The sequence below is a fragment of the Lacerta agilis genome, chromosome 3 (genome assembly GCF_009819535.1).
Source record: "Lacerta agilis isolate rLacAgi1 chromosome 3, rLacAgi1.pri, whole genome shotgun sequence".
In the NCBI taxonomy this organism is placed as follows: Eukaryota; Metazoa; Chordata; class Lepidosauria; order Squamata; family Lacertidae; genus Lacerta; species Lacerta agilis.
The window spans coordinates 88,580,142-88,603,687 of record NC_046314.1 but is presented as its reverse complement, the minus strand read 5'-3'; the positions used below and the strand labels follow the sequence as shown (position 1 = coordinate 88,603,687).

Here is a 23,546-nt window from a genome sequence, read left to right as displayed (position 1 = left end):
GTGCTTTGAGGGAGAACAGTATTTTGCAAGATGCTACAATATACGTTTGGATAGTGGCTAATGTATACTTGGTTTTTTTAAACACCAGCTGTGGGAGTACACTGGAGTTGGAGTACCGGCAAATGGTAATGTGTACACAGCCATAGTCTCACTATATTATGTGGGTGGTTCAAGTGGAATGCATGTAAAGGTACAAAGAAAAATATGCTCTTAACACAAACCATATGAAGATTAGTTCTGGTACAAATGAAGCTGTGGAAACTTGGGTCATTAAATACTTGGACTCTGAAATGTGCTTAACCCTACTGTTGCACAGAGAGACTAGAGCTCCTCTGCACTTCATAACCCCAGTGAGGTTATGTGTTTATTTTCTTGCTGCATACCAGAATTCATTTGACATGATTTCTTCGACAACTCAGTATGTGTTTTCAGTAAAAAGCCACTGTTAACTGTTAAAGAGAATGGAATGAGTATAAACAACTAGCAGCAATGGGTTTTATATGCATGCTAGAATAACCATGTTCTGTCAGGTTGAGCTTTTGCCCAGCAGGCTCTGAACACTGGTACATAGCCATATATTTGCAGGGGGCATTCATTTCAGTCTGCCATTTCTGAACACCACCCAATACAGGCCTAATTTAAAGTGGACAATTGGCACAATGGATTTTCTGTTCTTTTGACCTGCACAAACCAGCTTTGGAGCTGTATAGGTTTCTGCTTTTATTTCACTTCCCCTTGTGTGGGCTTAAGAGGATACATTGGGCCCCAATGCTGAAAAAATTACATGCATAACTCTGTTGAGGGACGACCCTGTAGCTCAGTGGATTTATCAGAAAGCAGACCTCTCCCCCCTGACCTCTCACTTCATCTTTTATATATTCATACAGCCAGGGCCATATTAAGGATATGAGGCGCCCTGGCGCAGCCGGCGAACTCGCGCTCCTGCGCTCTGCTGGGCAGCCGGAGGGCACGGGGCGGCCGGCCAGCTTGCGCTCTGCCAGGCAGCTGGAGGGCGCGGCCAGCCAACTCGCGCTCCCGCTTCGCCTGGCAGCCGGAGAGCGTGGCGCGGCTGGCCAACTCGTGCTCCCGCTTCGCCAGGCAGCCGGCGGGCGCTGCCGGAGGGGCTGGAGTGCGGAGGCGCCCTCCAGGCCATTGCGCCCTGGTACCTTGCGCCAGTAGGCTCAATGGTTAAGACGGCCCTGCATACAGCCACCTAATTCACTCTTCTCCTTCCACTTTCATACATGCCATTTTTAAAAGCCCTTTGAATCTTCCTCTCCTCATTAAGGTCTTCCAATCACCATTATCCTTTATTATCTAACACGTAGCAAGAGCAGGACAAACTTTCCTTATAGAGGTGGGGGGCATCTGAAGTGTATTAAGCATCCAGGCCGAAAAATAATCCTATGTAAAGCAATTTCTGAACACATTATTGGGTTAAAATGCATCAAGGTAATTTCCCCTCTGTGTTTCAAGTCACGTTTGCATGCTGAGGTCCACACCAGAGGTGTGTGTGGATGTCCTCAACTGATGTGCTTTACCTCTTTGGTTTCCTTGCCCCTGAATTCCCAACCCCAACTCCTACACATGAAACTGTCATCTGCACATATGCTGTCATCTTTGAATGCACAATGGCTGTTTCAAATATACACACCTCAGTTTACTGCAAAGTGAACGCAGCTTATTTTTTCCTTTCAGATGGAAGATGGTTTGAGGGAAAATGCAACAGCAGCATTTCTCACTAAACTACAAGATAGCTGCACCATGGGTAATGTGCAGACATGAACTCAAAAACCAGTGGGATCCAGAGGCATAGCTCAGTCAGTAGAGCATGAGACTCTTAATCTCAGTCATGGGTTCGAGCCCCATGTTGGGTGAAAGGTTCCTGCAATGCAGGGGTTGGATTAGATTATCCTCGTGATCTCAACTCTACAGATTCAAGAGTAAACACCAATGTGTACACAGCCTAAGGTGCGCATCGCTTCACTATGTGGTCACACCCACGACGGCACACCTTTAAAGTGCATTTAAAACACATGACTTCCTCTAAGAAATCCTGGGGACGGCAGTTTAGTCCTCACAGAACTGTCAAACTCTACAGTTCCCAGGATTATTATTGGGGGGGGGGGAGGTCACGTGCTTCAAATTGGTGTGGGCACTGGTGGATGTGTCATGTTGCGTGTCCTAATCCAGAAGCCGGAGCCGAAAGAAAAGAAGCCTTCAGAGCCTCTGAAGCACGTTGCACGCCGCAGCGAAAACAAACCCACCCAGGGTCTTGAAGCTGCTGTCCAACCCAACAACCCAACGCAAGACATTCGCCGAACGACACGCGTTACGACCTTAGTTTCCATCTCTGCGGTGCTACCTTCCCCCGCCGCCGGCCATAACGTTTCTAGGGCCGCAGGATGAAGAAGGTTTTGAGAGCCTAGGAGGTGGAGCACCCACCCTGCCACCGTTACCCCCAAAGAACTACACCTCCCAGAATCCTCTGTTGCCGACCGAGTTCCTCGACTCCCACCCCCGCGGCTTTACTCCGAACGGGCGGTGCGAGAGGGCGGCTACAGCGCCGCTGGCGGAGCCTGTGGGAAGAAAGGCCGCCCCGCCTCTTTCGCTCTTGTAAACGGCGGAGGGCCAGGCTGGGCTGCGCGGGGGAACAGAGGGGCTCGTTCTGAGGCGTTTTTGTTACACGTGAGGCTTATTCATTTGGCTGATAACGGTAATGTAAATCCTACATGCACACTCGGCGACTTGCCGGTATTCTGCGGCTTATCCCGCATCGACAACATTCACACAAGGCGCGAGCAGAGGCGCTTTTTAGTGTCACACCTCACGTCACGTCTGAAAAGGGCTGAAGCTGCTTGCTTAGGCAGGACGGGGAACTTGTTGTGCGTGGCGGTTCCTATCGAAGATCCCGGGAGAAACACATTAATGCCCACAAGTGAAGCATCCCATTGTGAGTTCCCTGGGAAACTTGTCAAACTGAGGGTTGCTTTCGGAGTTTTTAAAAAATATAGAATCGCAGAATTCTAGACTAGGAAGAGCCCTTTGAACATCTCTAGTCTAAGGCCTCCCCAGTCCAATGCAGTATTTACAATGCAGGGTAGGTGCAACTAGAGAATCCCTGACAGGTGAACTGCTGCCACTTGGTATGTGATATGTTACTGCGGTTTGTGTGCTATTTATTTAAGGTTTGAACTTTTAAAGGATACTGGGGTTGTTGTTTTTTGCAAGTACACAATGTAGGTCTGTAAAGTATAGCCCAACATCAAATGACCCATGAAACAACCCAAAGGAGTCCTTTAGATTGAAAGGGCGTTGTGATTCCAGGTTCTGTCTAAGGATTTCAGTTGCAAGTGGACTGTGCATCAGGCCTTACAAACAGGTGTTTGCAAGGATTGATGATTTGCACATGTATCACAGATTAACCACCATAGAGAGAACTTTAATATCATCTGGAAGTCACTCATTCAGAATATCTTGCAGCTCAGGAACCTGTTGCGATTTAGTTGTCAATTGAAATTACCCAGACATGAAGTTTGGAACTGCCGTTTACCCTCCACAAGACTGACTACATGTGTGTGGTTTTTCTCTTGTTCTTTTCTGCTTGGATTTCTACTGTGAGGGTTAAAGAGAAGGTAATCCAAGTTAAATCCATGTTCTTTTAGAACTTTCTGGAAATTGCTGGGGTGTAGTCAGAGAGAGTGAGAGAGCAAAAAATATGGTGCTTTTGTTGCGATTAATCCTGTTCCTTTCTCTATTGCGTGTAGATTAAGTTACAAAGCTGCATGTTTACTGCCCTTGGACGTCTGCCATGTCACTGTAACCTTGGCCATTATGTGGGGAGTTCAGAAAAGAGTGCCTTGTGTTTTTATCGCTCTGCAGTAGTGAGAAGAGTCGATTTGCAGGGATCTTCTATGTATGAAGAAGAGGCCCATTATCCCAAGCAGAAGTGGGAGCCAGAGTTGCTATGGAACACAGTGTATATGGATATCCCTACCTTTGTATTGGGATGTGGGTGGCGCAGTGGGTTAAACCACAGAGCCCAGGGCTTGTCGATCAGAAGGTTGGTGGTTCAAATCCCCACGACGGGGTGAGCTCCCGTTGCTCGGTCCCTGCTCCTGCCAACCTAGCAGTTCGAAAGCACGTCAAAGTGCAAGTAGATAAATAGGTACCACTCCGGCGGGAAGGTAAATGGCGTTTCCATGCGCTGCTCTGGTTCACGAGAAGTGGCTTAGTCATGCTGGCCACATGACCTGGAAGCTGTACACCGGCTCCCTCAGCCAATAAAGCGAGATGAGCGCCGCAACCCCAGAGTCGTACGTGACTAGACCTAATGGTCAAGCGTCCCTTTACCTTTACCTCTGTATTAGTAGGTTTTTGTAGTGTGGTTTTTTATATTATAACTCAGTAAGGATTCCAGACTGTTCCCTGAAGGCTGAGCTTAGGTTTGAAGAAGTCTGATGCTATCCTTCCGACTTTTGTTGGGCAGAGGGGCAGATTTGGTGACTTACTGCAATCTACTATCAGCAGCCAAGAGACCACTGAATTTGTACTCCTTTGCTGTTTGTAAGAGGAGTAAGCAGAATTTGAAGTTAATAAAGATAAGGGGACATCAGAGTCCCTTCCCACCCCCCCACCCCCAAGGCAAGAACTGATCACTCAGCAGCAGTTTCGCCAACAATGTGGAATGTTGCCAACTGTAGTTCCTCAGATGTCTTTCTAAGCCCGGTTTTGATTAGAATTGAAGTTTATGTCCAAGATGTGCTTTGCTTTGGTAGTATTTATTGTAGCTTGCTTGTTTTACTTGCCAGCTTTTTTGGTATTTACTGAAGTGCTGTCTGCAGTTTCTCCTTCTAATCTTTTTTTTTTTTTTTTAAAGATAACTTTCCTGCAGGCGTATTTACCAACAGTGGGTTCTAGAGAAAAGCCCAGGGAATCTTGCTATCCTATTTCAACTCGATTCCCCCTACCTCCCTTGACATGCTTGCTGAATGAGAGGAAAATACATTCAATGTCTAGTGACTGGATTTTGTTGCCTAACTGAGCTGGCTGAAAAGGACCAGGCTAAATGATGTACAAAATCCTTGGGTTTAGTTTAGTTTAGTGGAACTCAGCTTGAATCTTGACATTTTTTTCTCCATAGGGATGCAATTAAAATATAATCTGGATATTGTTGGCAATAGGTCACTTTCCCCTGTCTTTCTTTTGGGTACGTCCTGATATTCTGTACAGTATTATGATGAAATTTGGGGTGCAACTGTACAGGATTGCCCTACCACCAAGCTTGTTACTTTGCAATGTTAGGTGAATTACTCCCTGGATGTATTCATGGACTGTTTTCTTGGCTTGCATTTAGTCAGTCCATATGTATGGAGGATGGCAACAGTGAAGTCTTTCACCATTGGCCCAGATTGACCATGCATGTTTTATAAGTGGAGCAATGTCTTTGGGACAAAGTTGCATACTCTGGAGAAATGTCTGTGAGAGAAAGTTAATACTTTTCTCTGTGGGAGAATGTTACTTAATCAAGACATTAATACAAATCTTGACTTATGCTACTTTTAATACCAAATTAACTCATAAAACTTTAATACTGTCTCTTTTGGGTCTCCTCTCTCCCAGTTTGAGTTGTGAAGACAATTGCTAATCTATAAATTATTATTGTTCCATTAATTATATACTTCTTTTGCATTATTTATAGTAGACTTCAATACACAACATTAAAAAAAACCACAAACAAGATGCAAGTGAATACTGAAAGCTTTTGGTAAAATGTAGGAAGGAATACTTACGTATCTGGTGGCTAGGATCTAAAAAAGGGATGGGGGAGGGAAGGAGGAGAACTGTTGTCCATTCAGTCAGATTTTTCTTTTTACTACATGAAAATAGCTTCTGAGGGTTACCATTGCCAGACTTCTGTAGCTTGTCTGGGGCTGTCGAGCAGTATGACGCTATGATTAATTTTTAAAAGACACATGATTTACCTGTCTTGGAAAGGTGATATTGATGGAATAGTAGGGACATTAAAGGTGTGCTATGAGGATATGTTGCTCAACAGTGTCCTCTTTGAAATAAAGGCTAAATACATGCTGTATTATTAATAGAGCTGAGGCAGATCTGATTTTTCTAAGTACTTTATGTACAGTATTACAAACAAAGCTGCCCCTTCCTGGTGACACCATCCACGGGACAGAAGTTTAACCCTTTCTGCTATACATGCAATTGTGTTTGCCCATGTTCATCCCTTGTAACCACTGACTTTCTTACTTCCTCCCTCTCCTGTAGTCTCCCCTAGTCTCAAAATACAGTTTAGAAATTCTGGAGATTCTGAGTAGCTGGGGTGATTGAGGAAGAAGCATTAATCTGTGGATCATAAAGGTTTTTAGGTCCCTGCCCTAAACTTGGTTCACGCAAAAAAGACAAGAATGACACCATTGCTTCCTAGCAGGTGGCAAATTGTGTCAAGTACCTTAAGATTTGTCAGAAAATAAAAATAGAACCCATTTACCTGTATCCTCTCTCCAAAGAGATTTTGTCTCTGCTTAATTAATATTGAAGGTAATTCCAACCCTTCTTCTCTTGAAGCTCTTGGGTTGAACAGTTCCTGATAATTTCCCTCTGCCCAGAAAATTTTAATTAAAGCTCTGCAAGCCACATAGACCAGGTTGAATGCCTTTTATTAGATATCTGAAGTGGAAATTTCTTCTCTTTCCATTCCCGGGTCTGTTTTCCAAATACTTTTTCTACCCCGCATCCAGAGGCTGCTCATATTAGGGGCTGGATTCCTCAAGCATTCTGATATGGCTTCCCTGACCATTGCTTCTAAACATGTCCAGCATCCTAAACATGTGAAAATGCACGAGAGCTTTGAGTAAATGGTTTGGCTATAACATGGAGCCGAGGAGCTCAACTAGAAGCCAGCCAATGCCAGGGGATTTTATTGTATAGTAGAGAACGCAATTAGGATTGCAAACATGAGAGGAGTTTAACACACACCCTCCCTTGCCATGATCCTGAGAAAAATCACCCCAGGAGCAAATAGCAGTTCCTGGGCAGGAGGGCAGGCAGGTAGAATTAGCAGCTTCAGGGAGAATTAGCAGCTTTAGGGATCATAGGGATGGGGCAGGGTGAGAGAGAAAGAGGGAGGGAAAGCCTATCCATATGCTGAAATCCCTATCCTGATTAATCCCCCCAAAAAAGGGGGGGCTGTCAGGAGCATCCCAGACACTGAGATTTCAAGGCTTATTATAGGACATTGGGCCAGTCCCACATTCCTGGCCTCATCTACTTCACATGGTTCTTGTAAAGATAATGGTGTACCGGGGGGGGGGGGGCGGACGGACGGACGGACGACTATATGCATTGGTCTGAGCTCATTGAGGGAGGAGCAGAATCAAAATGTAATAACATAATCATTACAGGAGTACTCCCAAGCTACAAATCTTCTTCTTCCAGGGAAGTGTACCCATGTTCAGAACAGGCTGACTCCTCGCCTCCTGGACTCAAGAACTTAGAGCACATAACACCACAGTCTTTTCAGGTTTCAGCTTCAATTTATTGGCCCACACCCAAGCCATTGCTACCTCCAAGAACAAGTCTAGCACCTCAACTTTACTATTGAATAGTCTCCTGGCATCATGCCTTTAAATATCAGGGCTGTTTTGATTTAACAATTGGTTCATAACACTTTTTTGCTGTTTGAATACTGGTACATAATTGATCTACAGTTGTTATTTGTAAAGCTGATCAATATATAGCTAGCCATTCATTATTTCGGTATAAAAGCATGCATCACTACAATTAAGTGTTGAGGGGGAGAAGCCAAATGGGAAACTCCCCCCTCCCACTTCTAGCTTCCACTTCTAAGATAATTACTTCATTGTGGTTATGGATAAATATTTAGAAATTCTTCCTTTAAATCCCAGCACATCAAAGTACTGGTGCTATTGCCAGCTACATTGAAGTGTTTCTGTTGCATATTTGCTTTGGCAGATCCTCTAGTGTTCCATTATGGAGAGAGAACACGATGGCTTTCATTTGTTTCCCTTGCTGTCAACTGCATACGATAGGCTTTCTTCTCTTGATTCACCCAGAGTTTGTCTTCTCATGAGAATAAGGACAATTGGAACAGCTACTGGCCGGTTGCTAATACCCCCTTTGGGGGGAAGGTGGTGGAGAGGGCCATAGTGGGGCAACTGCAGGCATTCTTGGAGATTACAGCTTATTTAGATGTATTCCAACCTGGGCTCAGGCCTGGCCAAGGAACTGAGTTGGGTTTGGTCACCCTAATGGATGACCTTTGCTGAAAACAAGACGGGGAGTGCAAACCTGTTCCTGCTTCTCTCATTGGCATTTGATGTCATTGACCATGGTATTCTCCTGTGCCAGCTCTGGTGAATGGGAATCGGGGGCACTGTATTACAGTTGTTCCAATCCTACCTTCAGGATCATGTCCAGAGAGAAACATTGGGAGAGTGCCTTTTGGGGTGCTGCAGGTGTCTATCTTATCTCCAGTGCTATTTAATACCTACATGAAGTTGTTGGGAGCAGTCATTAGGAGTTTTGAAGCGAAGTGCCATCAGCATGCTGATGACACTCGGCTCTAGTTCTCCATAACATCTGAATCAGGAGAGGCCATGCAGTGCCTGGGCCACTGCCTGAACACAGTGGTGAAATGGATGAGGAAAATTAAGCTGAGCTTGAGTCTTATCAAGATGGAGGCACTTTGGGTGAGTAACTCCAGTGTGTGAGAAATTGGTCTGTTGCCTACCCTGGATGGGGTTGCACTCTCCCTGAAGGAGCAGGTTTGCAGTTTGGGGGTGCTTCTTGATCCAGGTCTGTCACTGGAGGCCCAGTTTAAATTGCTTTGAGGTTTTTATTCTGAAATAAAATGAGATCCAGCCAAAGTTAAGCACTCGGGTGTCCAACTGATTGTGCAATGCTAACTTTGGCTGGATTGTGCCCCAGATATTTAGTGATTACAGTTGCCTTTAAGACTTAAGCATTGAGGATTGTTGCTCATAGTTATAAAGTGGAAAAGCTGTGAGTGACATGTGAAGTTTCATTCGGCAATATTAATTCCAAAGGCACTACACAACACTTCGCACCACAGCTCATATGAGGAGCCATGGCTGTCCTGCGAGCATTGGGGGGGGGGGGAAGCGTCTATAGCAAATCTGTGTAGTTCATAGAATTTTAGAGTTGGAATGGACCCAAGGGTCATCTAGTCCAACCTCCTGCAATGCAGGAATCCCAGCCATAGCACCCAGGTTTTGTAGTTCCATTCAGGTGTAACGGTGGATCGTGGCATTATGTGAGTGAGCCTTGGGCTTATGCATTCCCATGGTTTGATCCTGGTTTGGAGGGACCACACAAACTAGCTTAGTGGTAGCTACAGATTAAATAGGAAACCTGGAGTGTTTCCAGATGGAAGTTTATTGAGGAACCAGCATTGCTCATGCACTCAAAATTATTCACCAGAAAAGGAAAAACAAAACCCAAGAGTCTATATGCTTAATTTATTTTTGAACACACATAGCCCTGTTTTAACATATGGTAATAATACTAGCTACATTCACATATTCATTGAATGAGCATTTAAAGAGAGAGACAGTGTTGCGTAGCCCCCCACTCAGTGCGCCTTGGACCAGTCTCTGCCTCTCACCCTAACCTACCTCACAGGGTTGCTGTGAGGAAGAATCAGGGAGGAGGGGAACCATGTATTCCACCTTGATAATTCTTTGGAGAAAAGGCAGGGTATAAATGTAATAATAAATACATTTTTAAAATACTGAACCATTCTGTTGAGTTCATTTTTTTAAAAAAAAGCTATGTGCCTCAACTTAACCCCCTATGGAAAGAATGCTTTTCCTTAATATTTAACTATTTTGAGAAACTTTTTAAATATGAGAAATGTGGGGGTGGGGCCAATGTGTTAATGAACAACACATTTCAAAGGCCCTCGCCACCCGGGGAATTATTAATTATTTCCCAAAAAAGCATGTTTATAACACATTCTGCTGCACAGTCTCTCGTGGGCTGGATGGAGCCTTGTTGCTGTTGTTTCACAGAGTTAATTCAATGCTTTGAAATCGCTCTGGGGGTAAATAAGATATTCATGGGGCAGGGGGGTATACACAAGGCAGCCTTTCTTGTTTTTAAGAGCCCAAGCACCCGACTGAATTCCATATTTATGTCCTAATGGTACAGTGTACAACATGTGGCTCTCTACAGAGATCTCATACTTTTAGACACATTTTTTAAAAGGTCAGCTCCTTGCCTGAGAACCCATATTGAGAGGCTAATTACACCAGGACTTCAAGGAAGCTCAGCTTGCAATGCTGTGTGTGCTCTGTAGGAAAGGGTAACTGAGGGAGGGAGTGGGAGGGAGTCCCCCCCCCCAAAAGAATAAGGCTTATATCGCCTTTGAGCTCCTGTGACCCAAATTGAAGCAACTATTATGAATTATGCATCAACAAAAAAAGACTCTTGTCTTAAGATTTATTGCATCTTAGTTACAGTCTGCATGGAAATAACTTTAAGAAGAAACAGGAGGAAATGACTGGTAGGACAACAACAGAAAGTAGGTGAAGTCAAATATTTGCTTTCGGTCCAACAGGACCACCTTGCATTATTAACCCTTGAGGAGAGCTACTATGAAGTGATGTCTAATTGGTATCTTATGTCATAGTTTAAAGAAAATACATAATGTTTTGTCAAAACAGCCCAAAGACTGTTTTTATTCTGTTCCTAAAATATAAGCATTCTAGAGAAAAAGCATGCACACAACCAGTGCTGCAGCTGCTGCTGCTGCTGCTGCTGCTTAAAAAAAAATGATGTGCTGGTACTCACCAAGTTGTTAAAGTAACTGCACACTTTAAACATGCTTTTTTTGGGGGGGGGAGGTACCAGTACCAAAATGTCATTTAATGCCATAATTGTGGTGATTCTTTTGCAGTCATGATGTTGCTTGAAATACTGTTGGCTGTTGTCTTGGGAGCAATCATTTACCTGTTTCTGACCAAGAAGAAAGAGGACAAATTATCTATGGGAGATGGATGGTGGGGCAGAGGACAGATGCCTGACTCTGAAGAAGATGCAGCTATATATCCTTTCAAGGTGGAAACATCAGACGGCGAGATAAATGTAAGAAGACTCTCTTTCTCACAGAGTTTGCACAAACAGCAGGAAATTCTAGGGTGGCAGCATAATCTCAACCATGGTTTGTTTAAAATGCTTCAGTAGCATCTATAGCAGAGCTTTCCAAACTGTGTGTCGCGACATGTTAGTGTGTCGGCTGCAGTGTGTAGGTGTGTCACTCAAATGCTTCCCGCACTCCTTCCGGGGCTGAAAAACTGAATTACCGGTACTGTGTCACGAAATGATGCATGCCTAAAAAGTGTGGCAATGGAAAGTTCTGACTTATAGCCAAGTAAATGTTCTCGGTTAAAATTGCAACATAAATCTGAGTTCCTTTAGGTTTACATATGTAACCAGCTCTACTACCCCCTTAATTTTAACTTAGATAATTTAAATGTATAAAATGTGCTTAAAGCATTTAACTGAGTTGCATCAGTTTCAGTTGATTTTTAAATCCAGCCAAGAACTATAGATGTATAGAAAATATGATACATGCTGAATGCAGTCTTGCTGCGCACATACTAACTGCAGTTATTTTCTCTCCAGCAGTAATTTTTACAAGCAGTTTTGTTCAGAGGTCATGGCTGTATCATATTAATCTGGATATGACCCTACTGTTGCCTGTGCTATTAACAGAGAACAATACAATAATGTGTTGTAGTTGTCTGTTTGCGTTAATCAACCCAACCTGGCTATTTTCTGTATCACACATCACTGATAATAGCTTTAAAACAATGAAATTCAGAAGGGTACAATGCACACAGAGCGGAATCTAATTTTAGCTGTCTTTAACATCTGCTGCTGTGTTGGCCCTGTGCTCAGTTCTCAGGGGAGAGAGCCTTTGATTTTTAAAGTCCAGCTTCATCCTAATGGCTGTGACTTTCTCTTGTTTGTTTCAGGCAAATGGAACCAGCTGGTTCTAAGAGCAATGCTGCGTGATCGGTCAAATCGTGCCCCAAATTTCTTTCTCTTTCTCTCTCTTTGTGCCATACTTGCACAAACTCACATAAAACTGCTATATAGCCTATCAGGATAGTGGGAAATACACTGCCTCCAATGAATGGGGGGGAAGAAAGGTTAGATAAAAGGGTTCGCACAATAGGGCAGCATGAATGTTGGTGGGAAGTTAATGTTTGTGACTTCCCCTCTTTTAGCAGAAGAGTACTGTATTCCTGTGTTACAAACAGCGCAGAGAGAGTGTACAGTCTCTCTCTCTCTCTTTAAATGTCAGTTGCTGCTCTACAGGTACAGTATGTGAAATAACCAGTTGAGGCTCATGACACCTACATTCTGTGGAGCATTCACAAAAGAACTTAATGTATTGTCAGAAGAGTTGCTTTTGCAGTAGAAGTAGTATGAAAGTTCAATATTCTCAAGAGAAGCGCAACCTGAATTGCACATGTGGGTGGTGCAGAACAAGTGCGAAATGGATGTCCATCCCACACCACAGAAATATTGCATAGAAAGGTCTCGTGTAGGTTTTACACAAAGCTGTGTTATACCAAGTCAAAACTACCAGAAAGACACCAGTCACAGCAAGAAAAGGGAGGAAAACATTATTTTAAGGGTGCTTGAAATAGTAGCTCTGTGGGGGTGAACTACATTTCCCAGAATTCTTTGGGGGAAGCCATGTGCTTTAAATATGTGGTGTGGATGTGATTTGAGAGAGAAAAAGTATTTTAACTTTTGCATATAACTCTCATGTGAGTTTGAAGTTCTTCCTCTTTTCATTTCCTCATTCTTCTTTTTCCCTCCCACACATTTGTGGGGTTCTAGTACTTACATAGAAGACTTGATGAGGTGAGGTTTGCCGAGCCATTAGAGGATAGTCGCTTTCAATATGGGTTTAATTCAAATTATCTTAGGAAGGTTGTCGCTTATTGGAGGAATCAGTTCAACTGGAAGAAGCAAGTGGAAGTTCTCAACAAATTCCCACAGTTCAAAACAAAGATTGAAGGTTTGTAGCCAATAGTGCTGTGATCTGCCTTTGATCTTGCCTTGTGTTCCGTGGGTTTTCAGCATGAAATCAGTTTGCTTGTCCATGAGTTTGTTAAAGGAAGATCGCTTTGACTGTATTGTTTTCTTATTCTGTATTTCTTATATATTTACAACAATATAGTAAATAAAATTTAAAGTCATGTGACTTTAAATTTTATTTACTATATTGTTGTAACCCACCCTGGGATCTTATGAAGGGCAGGGAAGAAATCCTATAATTAAATAAATAAAATTTGACTTCCCGATTTGGCTTTGAGGTCTTTGAATTCCAGGATCCACAGAGAAAAACATTTGTTTTTCGGTGATAGCACCTTTCCAGTCTGAAATTCAGATGGGTCTTCTCTAGAGAGAAGAACATCAGTCTTCCCTACACCAAAAGTACAGCAACATTGGAGTGGAAGCAGTGCAGGGTTGCAGCACTGGACACCTTCGACCTGCTGCTGTGATTGTAGATCTCCGATCCGTTCACAACTTGAGCTGCTGAACGTAGGGGAGTCTCTTTTTGCAGCAGCCACTTGTATTTTGCATGATCCAGCAGTGGCCAGTTGTATGCTCACAGTCATAATGTGACAGAGGCAGACTTTCTGGTAATCTTGGATAGATTTATGCCAGGAGTTGGTAACCATTTGGGGCCCATAGGCACACTAGCAAACTAGAGAAACTGTTATAGATACCAGCCCCCCCCATCACAACCTTTTTTATTAGCTACAGTAGAATGGGCACCTGTGGGCATCTGTATGCTTGCAGCTGCCTTGTTAGCAACCCCTGATTTAGGCTACATGTGGGGTGGTTGTTTTTTAAGTGAAGCTAGTGACGACGACTACTACATCTACTTCCAGCTCATCAATTTGGCATCTAGCAGCTGAATCAAAGCACTCATAACTATTTTTTGAACCTGGGTCCCCAGTTATGCTAGGAAGCAGCACACACAAGTTACTGGGTTATAAAACCAAAGTCTCTCTTTTATTGACATGTGATTCAGTAATCAGATGAGGAAATTGGCATATGTGTTGGTCCCTGGAATTTCAAAAGACCAACTTGGTGAGCACACTTAAGACTGGCTTCCTACTAAACAGAAGATCACAAGGCAGCAAACCATCACTCTCCAGAGCACCCTCCTTGTAGCAAATCTCATTCACAAAACCATTTAATGATGTTATGCTAGTGACTAATGCTACATAGAGTATACAGATGAAACTCGAAAAATTAGAATATCGTGGAAAGGTTCATTTCTTTCAGTAATTCAACTTAAAAGGTGAAAGTAATATATGAGATAGACTCATGACATGCAAAGTGAGATATGCCAAGCCTTTATTTGTTATAATTGTGATGATTATGGAATACAGCTGATGAGAACCCCAAATTAACAATTTCAACTTTGGGGTTTTCATCAGCTGTACACCATAATCATCACAATTATAACAAATAAAGGCTTGACATATCTCGCTTTGCATGTCATGAGTCTATCTCATATATTAAACTCCAGTAGCTAAGGAAAACAATTGTTTACATAAATGGACTTTTCCACGATATTCTAATTTTTTGAGTTTCACCTGTATGTTTATGCCCACCTAATCTGTTTTAATAAATATTCTAAAGTTTTATGTTTATGTATATTTTCCATAGGAATCGATGTCCATTTTCTTCATGTAAAACCTTCCCATGTGCCTGAAGGCCAGTCTGCAAAGCCGTTATTAATGGTCCACGGCTGGCCTGGCTCAGTCTATGAATTTTACAAAATAATTCCCCTCCTGATGGATCCAGGGAGCCATGGTCTGAGTGGCGAGCATGTTTTTGAAATAATCTGCCCTTCCATCCCTGGCTACGGTTTCTCCGAGGCACCTCACAAGCAAGGTATGTTGCATTATTTTGAAGGATCGGGAAGTGGTACGTGTACAGCGCTTATCTTTGTTGTTAATTCATAGGAACAGAGGAAGCTGCTCTGTACTGAGTCAGACCATCTAGCTCAGAATTGATTGTGACAGGGGTTGCCAACCTTTTGGGGCACATTTATTAACAGTAGGAACTGCTGTGCTTAAAACACACACACTCACATACACACTCACAAACTGCAACCAAGTGCACAACATAGTCTATCTTGCCGTCTATGACAGAATGCTTCTTTCAATCCTAGCTTCATCAGGGGCAGGGAAGGGATTTCATGGTTACCTTAGGTGGCAGGGCAGACCTATCTCTCTAGGTTCATGGGCGCCAATGAGCACCATGCTGGTGACCACTGGTCTATACTGGCTGGCAGTGGCTCTTCAGGTTTTCACATAGGAATTTCTCCCAGCTCTACCTGCACACACTAGGAGTTGAATGCCTTCTGCACTCTACAATGGAGCCATAGCCATTCCCACGATTGTTTTGACCTCCACTCTGTACCTGTGCTGTTTCAAATAGAGCAGTAGATGTCTGTCTATGCGAATATACCTAAAACACTCAAATGTACCGTATTTTTCGCTCCATAGGGCGCACCGGACCATAGGGCGCACCTCGTTTTTAGAGGAGGAAACAAGGGGGAAAATATTTTTCTGGTTTTCCTCCTCTAAAAGCCCTGGTTTTTTTAGGATCAGCTAAAAGTTTTGCAGCTTTTTTTGCAAATGGAAAAGCCCTGTTTTTTGAGGATCAGCTAAAAGTTTTGCAGCTTTTGCAAAGGGAAAGGCCCTGGTTTTTTTGAGGATCAACTAAAAGTTTTGCAGCTTTTTTTGCAAAGGAAAAACCCTGGTTTTTTGAGGATCAGCTAAAAGTTTTGCAGCTTTTTTTGCAAAGGGGGAAAAGCAAAGCTCCTTTTGCAAAGGGGGAAAAGCAAAGAGGAAAAGCCCAATTTTTATGGGGTTCAACTCACATTTCTGCAGCTTCTAAAGGAAAGGGAGCCTTTTCTACAGTTTCCAGACAGGTAATCTAATCAGCCAGTCACATGTCGCTGGGGAAACAAATAACCTCCCTCTGCAGCACATTCAACAATGGAGGCCTGGGCAAGAGGGCGGGGCTGAAAGGCAACCGGGACTCTTATCTCTCTCCCGATCTCTTGCTGATCAGCAGCTGAGCGGGGTCCTTTCAACACTCCCTTTTCTCTTTGTAAAATAAAAAGCATGATCCTCTTTTGGCGCCTGGGCAATTCAGCTCCAGGGACCACCATTCGCTCCATAAAATGCACAGATATTTCCCCTTACTTTTTAGGAGGAAAAAAGTGTGTCTTATGGAGTGAAAAATACAGTACTTGCTGGGGACAGTGTACTAAAGCTGTACACATAAGGTAGCTTTATTTGTGCTTTGGCACCCTAGCCCCATCCAGGCATTCAGTCTAGATGTGTAGCTGGGCAGTGCATGCTGGTCCCACCCACAATGCCCTGCCCTCCTCCTGCTGCCCTTTTCTTGTTCAATGCAAACATTTAGAAAGGGGCCTCTCACTGCATTCAACTGGAGGTGATCAGAAGCCTCTGCACAGCTGGGACCCTTGTTTTACCATTGCTCAGCATGCTGCAGTCTGAGAAGAGCCCCCATGTACAGGAGGGGTGGGGACATTGCAGGGAGAGGCTTCTGTGCACAAGTTGTGATTCAACTCCCCTTTGTATCCTGCTGTTTTTCCAGGCTCAGGGCAGTAAGGCTGCTATTTTTTGTCCTCGTCATAGTTCTGTGATGAAGGTTAGACTGAGAGCACAGGCGTCACAGTGATTTTCCTGGAGAAGGTCCCACATTTGGTCCTTCGCATCTCCGCTTAAAGGGGGAATAACACAGGAGTAGGGAAAGAACTCTGACAGAGGACCAAACTGCACACTTCACTCCAGAGACTCATGACGAGTTGTGCAAACTGAGTGTAAAGGCTGTTGGTTTTTCTGGCAAGGTGTGGATCAGAATGTTGCGTTGTCTCTGCTCTTTTACTTGATGTAGTAATTAAATGCTCAGTGTGACTGGGGAGAAAATTCCTGTGGCAGCCTTAAATCTAGCTAGAAATTAGTATTGCACAGATTGTGTTTGCACTTGGGATGGGGCAGAAAGCAGTCCTACTTGATAACTTTCCTCCCCTCTCTATAGGCTTTAATTCTGTGTGTGCTGCCCGTGTCTTCTATAAGCTGATGCTCAGGCTGGGCTTCCAGGAATTCTATACCCAAGGAGGGGATTGGGGCTCGTTGATCAGTACCAATCTGGCTCAGATAGCTCCAAGGTGAGTGTTCATCTTCTTGACAGGCGAAATGCAAAACAGATTTATTATTTAAGCATTATGTTGGCTACTTATGAAAATGAGGCATCTCCATCCTGATTTAGATTGAATCATTTGCCATATGATGTCCCTCATCAGCCACATGCCCCAGGGGGAGAGGAAGCCCTGTGACTAGACTGCCAGCTAGACTGTAGGAACCAAATATGCTGGAATTGCACAACTACTTTCCTAAACTTAGAGTCCTGAGTGTGTCCTGAGACTGCCAAGATTCTGGCTTCCTAATGGGAGCTGCTTGTTTCTTCTCCAGTGGTCTTGGCCTATGGGTTTGTTCAAAACGGCAACAGGGTGCCATCTGAACTCCAGGTAAGTCATAAATCTATGGAGTGAAAAAGAAACATTTTTGTGGATGACTTATCTAACTTTTGTAAATTATTTTAGCCACGTGAAAGGTGTTCACTTAAACATGGCAACAGTGACTACCCTGCATTTCAAGCAACTTCTTTCAATTACCTTGGGACGGTATTTCCCAGGACTCTTTGGTTTTGAGGATGTGGATGTCCAGCGGATGTTTCCTTTTAAGACAAAAGTGCTCTACAGGATCCTAGCGGAAGGTGGCTACTTTCACCTACATGCTACGAAGCCTGACACTGCTGGTAAAAGGCTTTTTTTAAAAAAAACTTGCTTGTCCTTCCAAGTAGTCAATTTATCTTCAATCAGCCAATAAACTTTTTTGTTCAGAGTTGTACTGTTCCATGCCACCCACTTTCCCGAGTGGTGAGAAGTTCCAAGAGCAGCACTGCCAGGGTCAGGCTTGCTTTTGGAAGCTTGACAATGCTTTTGTAATGTTTTATTTATTCATTTACAAATATTGCACACTTTGATCTCCTCTGGCTCTTAGTTGAGCTGTTCTGGAGGACAAGTTAGCTTTCACTGAACCATTGGCACATTTTACTCAATTTAAATGTTGCCTCTTTATACATGGAGCTTTTGGATGAGCTAACCGTTCCTGGGGGGAAACAGTCAAATTTGATTAATGGGTTTTTACCTAGATACGCAAGTGAATTAGCTTGACTGTATTGTTGTGATTAGGTCTCCAGACTTTTAAGTGCCTCTGTTTAAAATTATCTTTTTAATAACCTGATTGGAAAAATGAATTAAGAAAAAATGGATCATGCGTTCAGGTATATGCAGATTAAATTATAGGGCTGAGTGACAATAGCACTACACTGAAATAATTTCCCTATTTGGCATACTGTATTACTGCATTGCTGCAGAAATGGCATATACTGATCTAGTTCAAGAGGGCTCAAAAACATGGTTAAATCTAGTCTGTACATACGTTGTTTGTTTCTGTATATAGAAAGGTGGAGAACCTCAGACCCAAAGGTCTTTTGCAAGCACCAGGCCTCTCTCTCTGCCCCTAAGGACTCTCCCAGGCCAAACCCCGAGGTCACACCCCCTTTCTCTCCTTGCTTCTTATCTTCCTTGATCATTTTTGCCTGGCTCAAATGTGTCCTGCAGCTCCTGATAATGACTATTGCTTGCCTGGGTGAAGGATAGACTGGAGTGAGTGAGGGAGCACACCTTGATTAAAAGTTGATAATGTCAACAGGGACCAGATTAAGCCTGCACTTGGTTTCTCTCCCACTGCCGCTGCCACTGCCGCCACCACCCAGTCTAGGGAATGCGTCCAAAAGTGCTGCCTATTTTTAATGTTATGGTTAAGAGTATAGGCAGAAGGCATCAATGGCATGGTAATAAGAGGTTCTACAGAGAGCTTCGTAAAGGACTCCTTGTTATGCTGTGGCAAAAGATTGCCATATGATGTCAGTGTAGATCTGTTCTGAACCGCCTTGTGATCTTCAGATGAAGGGTGGTACACAAATTTAATAAATAATAAAATGATAATAATATTAACAGGTGAAAACAGGTATGACACACACTGGTGTCTTGATACAGTAGGTGCAATGAAGGTGTTCCTTCATTTACAGTAGACTGCCCAAAGTGTCTACTGTAAATGTGCCCAAAATGGCACCATCCAAAAAGAAGAGAGTTTTATTTATTTGTTGGGGAACTCCACGGTGGACTTTAAATTTGGATTTAAAGGGTCCTGTCAAAGCTAGTTTTAAACAAGCTGATGCAGGAAACACCTGCACGGCCTTTATCAGCAACAGTTTTGAAAGTGCCATTGGTTTCCACAGAATATTAGGGCTTGCATATCTGATTCTCTTCACAAATTTGCCCTAGTCACACCACTGATTGTATTGGAAAGCTGTGTCGGGTCGAGCATTTTAGCAGGATTCTTTCATGGGTAATCCACAGCAGGACAAATGAGAGCTAGCATTGTGGGATAATGGTCAGGCTCCACTGTGCTGCTCTCCCACCTGTGGAAGCAGTTCTGCCTTTCAGGGAAGCAGAGCTGCTGTCAGCTGCTGTCACCAATGAGAGAGGCAGGCAATGTAAGGAAAGATTCTGGCTTTGCCTGGCTTCCATAGGAAAATAGGCACCTCTGTGTCATGTCACTGGTCCATCTAGCTCAGAAGTGTCTACACTGACTAGCAGTGGTTCTCCAGGATTTCAGATGGGTGTCTGTCCCAGTCCAACCTCAAAATGGTTGGGGATTGACCCTTAGACTTCCTGCATTCATAGCAAATGCTCTGCTACTAAGGCCTGGTCCTTCTCTGTTACCAAAGCTTTATCCTACTGCTGGTTTAAGCTTCAGTTTTCCCTTTATAACTTAAAAAACAAAATCCTCAAAGCTGTTTCAGCATGTTTGTTTATTCTGTAAGGCTGTTAATACTGTTGGTACATAATTCATCCTACAGATCAACTTGCCAAGTGTCTCTTTATTTAGTGTCTTGTCAATCAGCAGCTGCTTCAGACAGCTGGAGTCTTGTGTTTATTTGGGGCAGGGGGGGGAGAGAAGTTAGCTGAAAATATGTTGGATGAAAGTGAACCCATGGTTTTCATTCTTGTTTAGGCTGTGGCTTGAATGACTCTCCTGTGGGCTTGGCTGCATACATCTTGGAGAAGTTTTCTACATGGACCAATCCTGCCTTTCGAGATCTAGAAGATGGAGGACTAGAAAAGTGGGTGTCATTTCTCCCTGCCCCTCTCGCTAGGTTTACAGATGCCTATTTACCTTTGATGCTTGTTTACCTATCTGCACTATTCTCATATTAGTATCACAATCGCCTCTTGTGTTGGATGCTTAGCTGACACTCTTCTTGGTCTTCTTTCCAACCAGAGGGCTGAATCATCATGGGAGTAGAGAGGTATAAACATCTTCCCCTGTAGCCCCCATACTCCCCCCGTCTATCTACATTCTTCTTCTGCTTGGACTGTCCACTGTTTTCCTTCCTCCCACCTCCTCCATGAGGTCCTCAGCTTCATATACAACAGCATTGTGAACCTGGAAGCAACACTCCTCCCTGTTCTGCTGCCCCATCCTGTCTCGGTCCAGCCATGTTTGCTTTCAGTCGTGTTGGCAGGCTCAGAGAACCAAATGTAACACAACTTACCACAGTCTATTCATTTTAAGTGTTTATGTTGTGCCTTTGTAGTGCACGTTCACAGCGGCTTAATGCCAGCGCAACTTGGTTTGCAGTTAAGTCTGACTGAACAGGGAGGCACTGCACTGCAGTGTTGCTGAATTTAAGAAATCAAATGCTGCAGATGATTTTGAAGTTAGCTTGTAGTGCCCGGTTCTTCACCTGCTTTGAAGGTTTGAAACGCAGCTCAGTCAGAAAACTGGAAAGAAACACACATGTCTTTGCATGTCCTTGCTGACATCTAGTGTCACCATGCATGTATGAGTATTGTGCAAACGCACCCCTTTGGACAGGAGAAACATTTGTGAAGGCCAGCAAATTAGCTGCTCTACAGGCTTCTCTTATGCCACAGCCAGCTTCACATCTCCTGACTGCCTGGACAGGCCCTAGCAGCGGATTATCTAAATTGGACATAATCTTCTGGGAACTTCCCTTACAATAAATTCTGTTGAAAGGGAGTAGATCTGTGTGCTTTAACTTACTTATAACAGGGTTTTAGCAAAATAACTGAGCCGCCTTATTTCTTTTTTCTTTTTAGCAATTCTATAAATGGGTATATTATATAAATGTGAAGTGCTTGAGGGGTTTGCTGTCCATATTCTGTCCCTGTTCCCACAGAGTCAACAAAGAAAGGGCTTGATTTACTAGATTATCATTTTGTTGCCTCCTTTAAAAAAAAAAAGCAACAAGGAAAAATAGAGAGTCAGGATAAATGGAAGGAAGAATGCATTCCAACAATATCCCAGAGACTCAAGCTAAATTTAGGAAATAGCTGGAGTTAACATTTCTGAACCAAATGTTGATGTGTTGACAGAGATCTTACATCAGCATTTCCCAACCATGCCAGCTAAGACTGATGGGAGTTGTAGTCTTGGGAGTTGTAGCCTGCACAGAGCACTTGAGAGGGAAAGGATGTGAAATCTAAAGAATAAAATAATTATGACCTTAATCTTTAACGGCTCCAGATTTCGGTAACAATACGCTAAGGATGAAAAAAGACTGCAGATTTGCTGATGGAACATAGTTGACGAGTTCTGGTGTGGCTGTTTCTGGATTGTATTTTTCAGGAAGTTCACACTGGATGATCTTCTCACAAACATCATGATCTACTGGGTATCTGGGTGCATAGTGTCCTCAATGCGTTTTTACAAAGAGAATATGGGGAAAGGAATTGGCACCCAGAAGCATGAGAAGTAAGAGATTCCTCTGCCTATTTTAGAGAGCTCTTTTCATACCATATGCATGCATGCACGCACACACACACACACACACATTTAGCTGCCCTGTGTCCTTTTACAGTTTTTCATATTTACTCAGATATCATACATGTGCCAAGTTTAGACAGAAAGTGTACACAAAGGTATTCCTGATGACTTGTGAAATCCACATCCAGACATTTCAGTGTCAGCAATAATAATTTACAAATGTCCTAAATGCATTTGCAGACTGTAGGACTCATGTGGATTTGCAGCAGGGCCAAGGAGGTCCATGAAGCTATGTCCTTGTACTTTTCTCAGGCAAGCTCATTCAGTCATTTCACTTGCATGGGGAGCTCAGCGTACGGTTGCACGCGGCAGCAGAGAGAAACCAGTGCTTCTGCTGCCACGCCCTGTGCCAGGCTCCCTGCACCTCTCCTTCTGGGCAAGCTGCAACAGTCTGCTTTGTTGGGAATTTAGGAAAGCAACAGAGCCCCACCAGCAAATGCGATGGGGATGCTTAGGGCAGAGAAATATGATTTGTAGGTCCTCTCCAGACCTTCAGCTACCCGTTTCCCATCCCTGAGTTAGTTCCAACTTCACGACTGAGTTCTGTCCTTGCCTTTTACTGGTACATATGTTTCTGGAGCAAGGTCTGCTAGCGCAGGAGCTTAAGATATGTGCTAGTACAAGGCATTTCACAAAGCCTCAGAATGGGTTCTAAGCCTATGTTGCACAAAGTCTTCCACTGACTCAGTCTCAACAGCATCTCTGCCAGAGTTTCTTCCACTGCCATATTTCTGGAGCGAAAGCACAGCTTGCCCTGCCACAGCATGTCTACCTGGGTGCAGAACCTGTTGAGCTCAGTGGGGCTTACTTCTGAGTGGACATGCATTAAATTGTACCCTCGACCTTCCTTTTCCCTATTTTGCCTGTGGTTTGGAGTCCTGTTTGAAGAAGTCCCTTCATTGCGAGGAACAGAGTGACATGTTTTCCCTCTTGGTTCTCTTGCAGGCTCTCTGTGCAAGTCCCTACAGGAATTGCTTCATTTCCACATGAGGTCCTGCATATGCCCCAGACATGGCTTCAACAGAAGTATGCAAACATCATTTCCTTCAGCTGCATGGCCAGAGGTGGACATTTTGCGGCTTTTGAGGAACCAGAGCTCCTTGCAGCAGATATTTTGCAGTTTGTGGGGAAAGTAGAAAAGGGCAACTTTGCCAAGAAGTTGGGTTGTGGGCTGTTGTAATCACCACTGTAGGGAATCCTCCCCCCACACTTAAGAAGTAATTGAGACTAAAAATGGTAAAAATGCTTTGCATTTAGGGTAGCTTTTGCTGAAGTTCCTGGGGTGTTTTTCTCTTTTGGTAGCACTGTTTCTCTTCCCATGTGGCTGGATAAAAAATGAATTGAGGCACATCCAAGCTGACCTTGTGATGAGTTTATATAGTGTAGGGCACAGAAGAGTGAACAGTGAATTAGGATGTCTTTCATTCA

At 43.6% G+C, this 23,546-nt stretch overlaps 1 protein-coding gene across 4 annotated transcripts; it reads left to right on the top strand.

Moving 5' to 3' along the window:
* Positions 1-2,536: 2,536 nt before the first annotated feature.
* EPHX1 (epoxide hydrolase 1) lies at positions 2,537-23,469 on the top strand. 4 transcript variants are annotated; one of them, XM_033144672.1, is made up of 9 exons: positions 2,537-2,688; positions 10,958-11,145; positions 12,916-13,096; positions 14,764-14,991; positions 17,176-17,305; positions 17,741-17,955; positions 20,283-20,391; positions 21,921-22,046; positions 23,064-23,469. In XM_033144672.1, the coding sequence occupies exons 2-9, from the start codon at positions 10,960-10,962 to the stop codon at positions 23,296-23,298; spliced, it is 1,410 nt and encodes a 469-aa protein (XP_033000563.1). In that variant the 5' UTR covers positions 2,537-2,688; positions 10,958-10,959; the 3' UTR covers positions 23,299-23,469. The 4 variants fall into 4 exon arrangements, with proteins under 4 accessions (XP_033000563.1, XP_033000562.1, XP_033000561.1 ...); XM_033144671.1 differs by having other exon boundaries at positions 2,537-2,716; XM_033144670.1 differs by having other exon boundaries at positions 2,537-2,953.
* The last annotated feature ends 77 nt before the right edge of the window (positions 23,470-23,546 follow it).

Bases quoted from the DNA above. Each gene is read 5' to 3' on its own strand.
- EPHX1 (XM_033144670.1), top strand. From the start codon at position 2,929: ATGCCCACAAGTGAAGCATCCCATT. The intron at 11,146-12,915 runs GTAAGAAGACTC...GTGGGGTTCTAG, and splicing joins CATCAGACGGCGAGATAAAT to TACTTACATAGAAGACTTGA. The intron at 22,047-23,063 runs GTAAGAGATTCC...GTTCTCTTGCAG, and splicing joins GGCACCCAGAAGCATGAGAA to GCTCTCTGTGCAAGTCCCTA.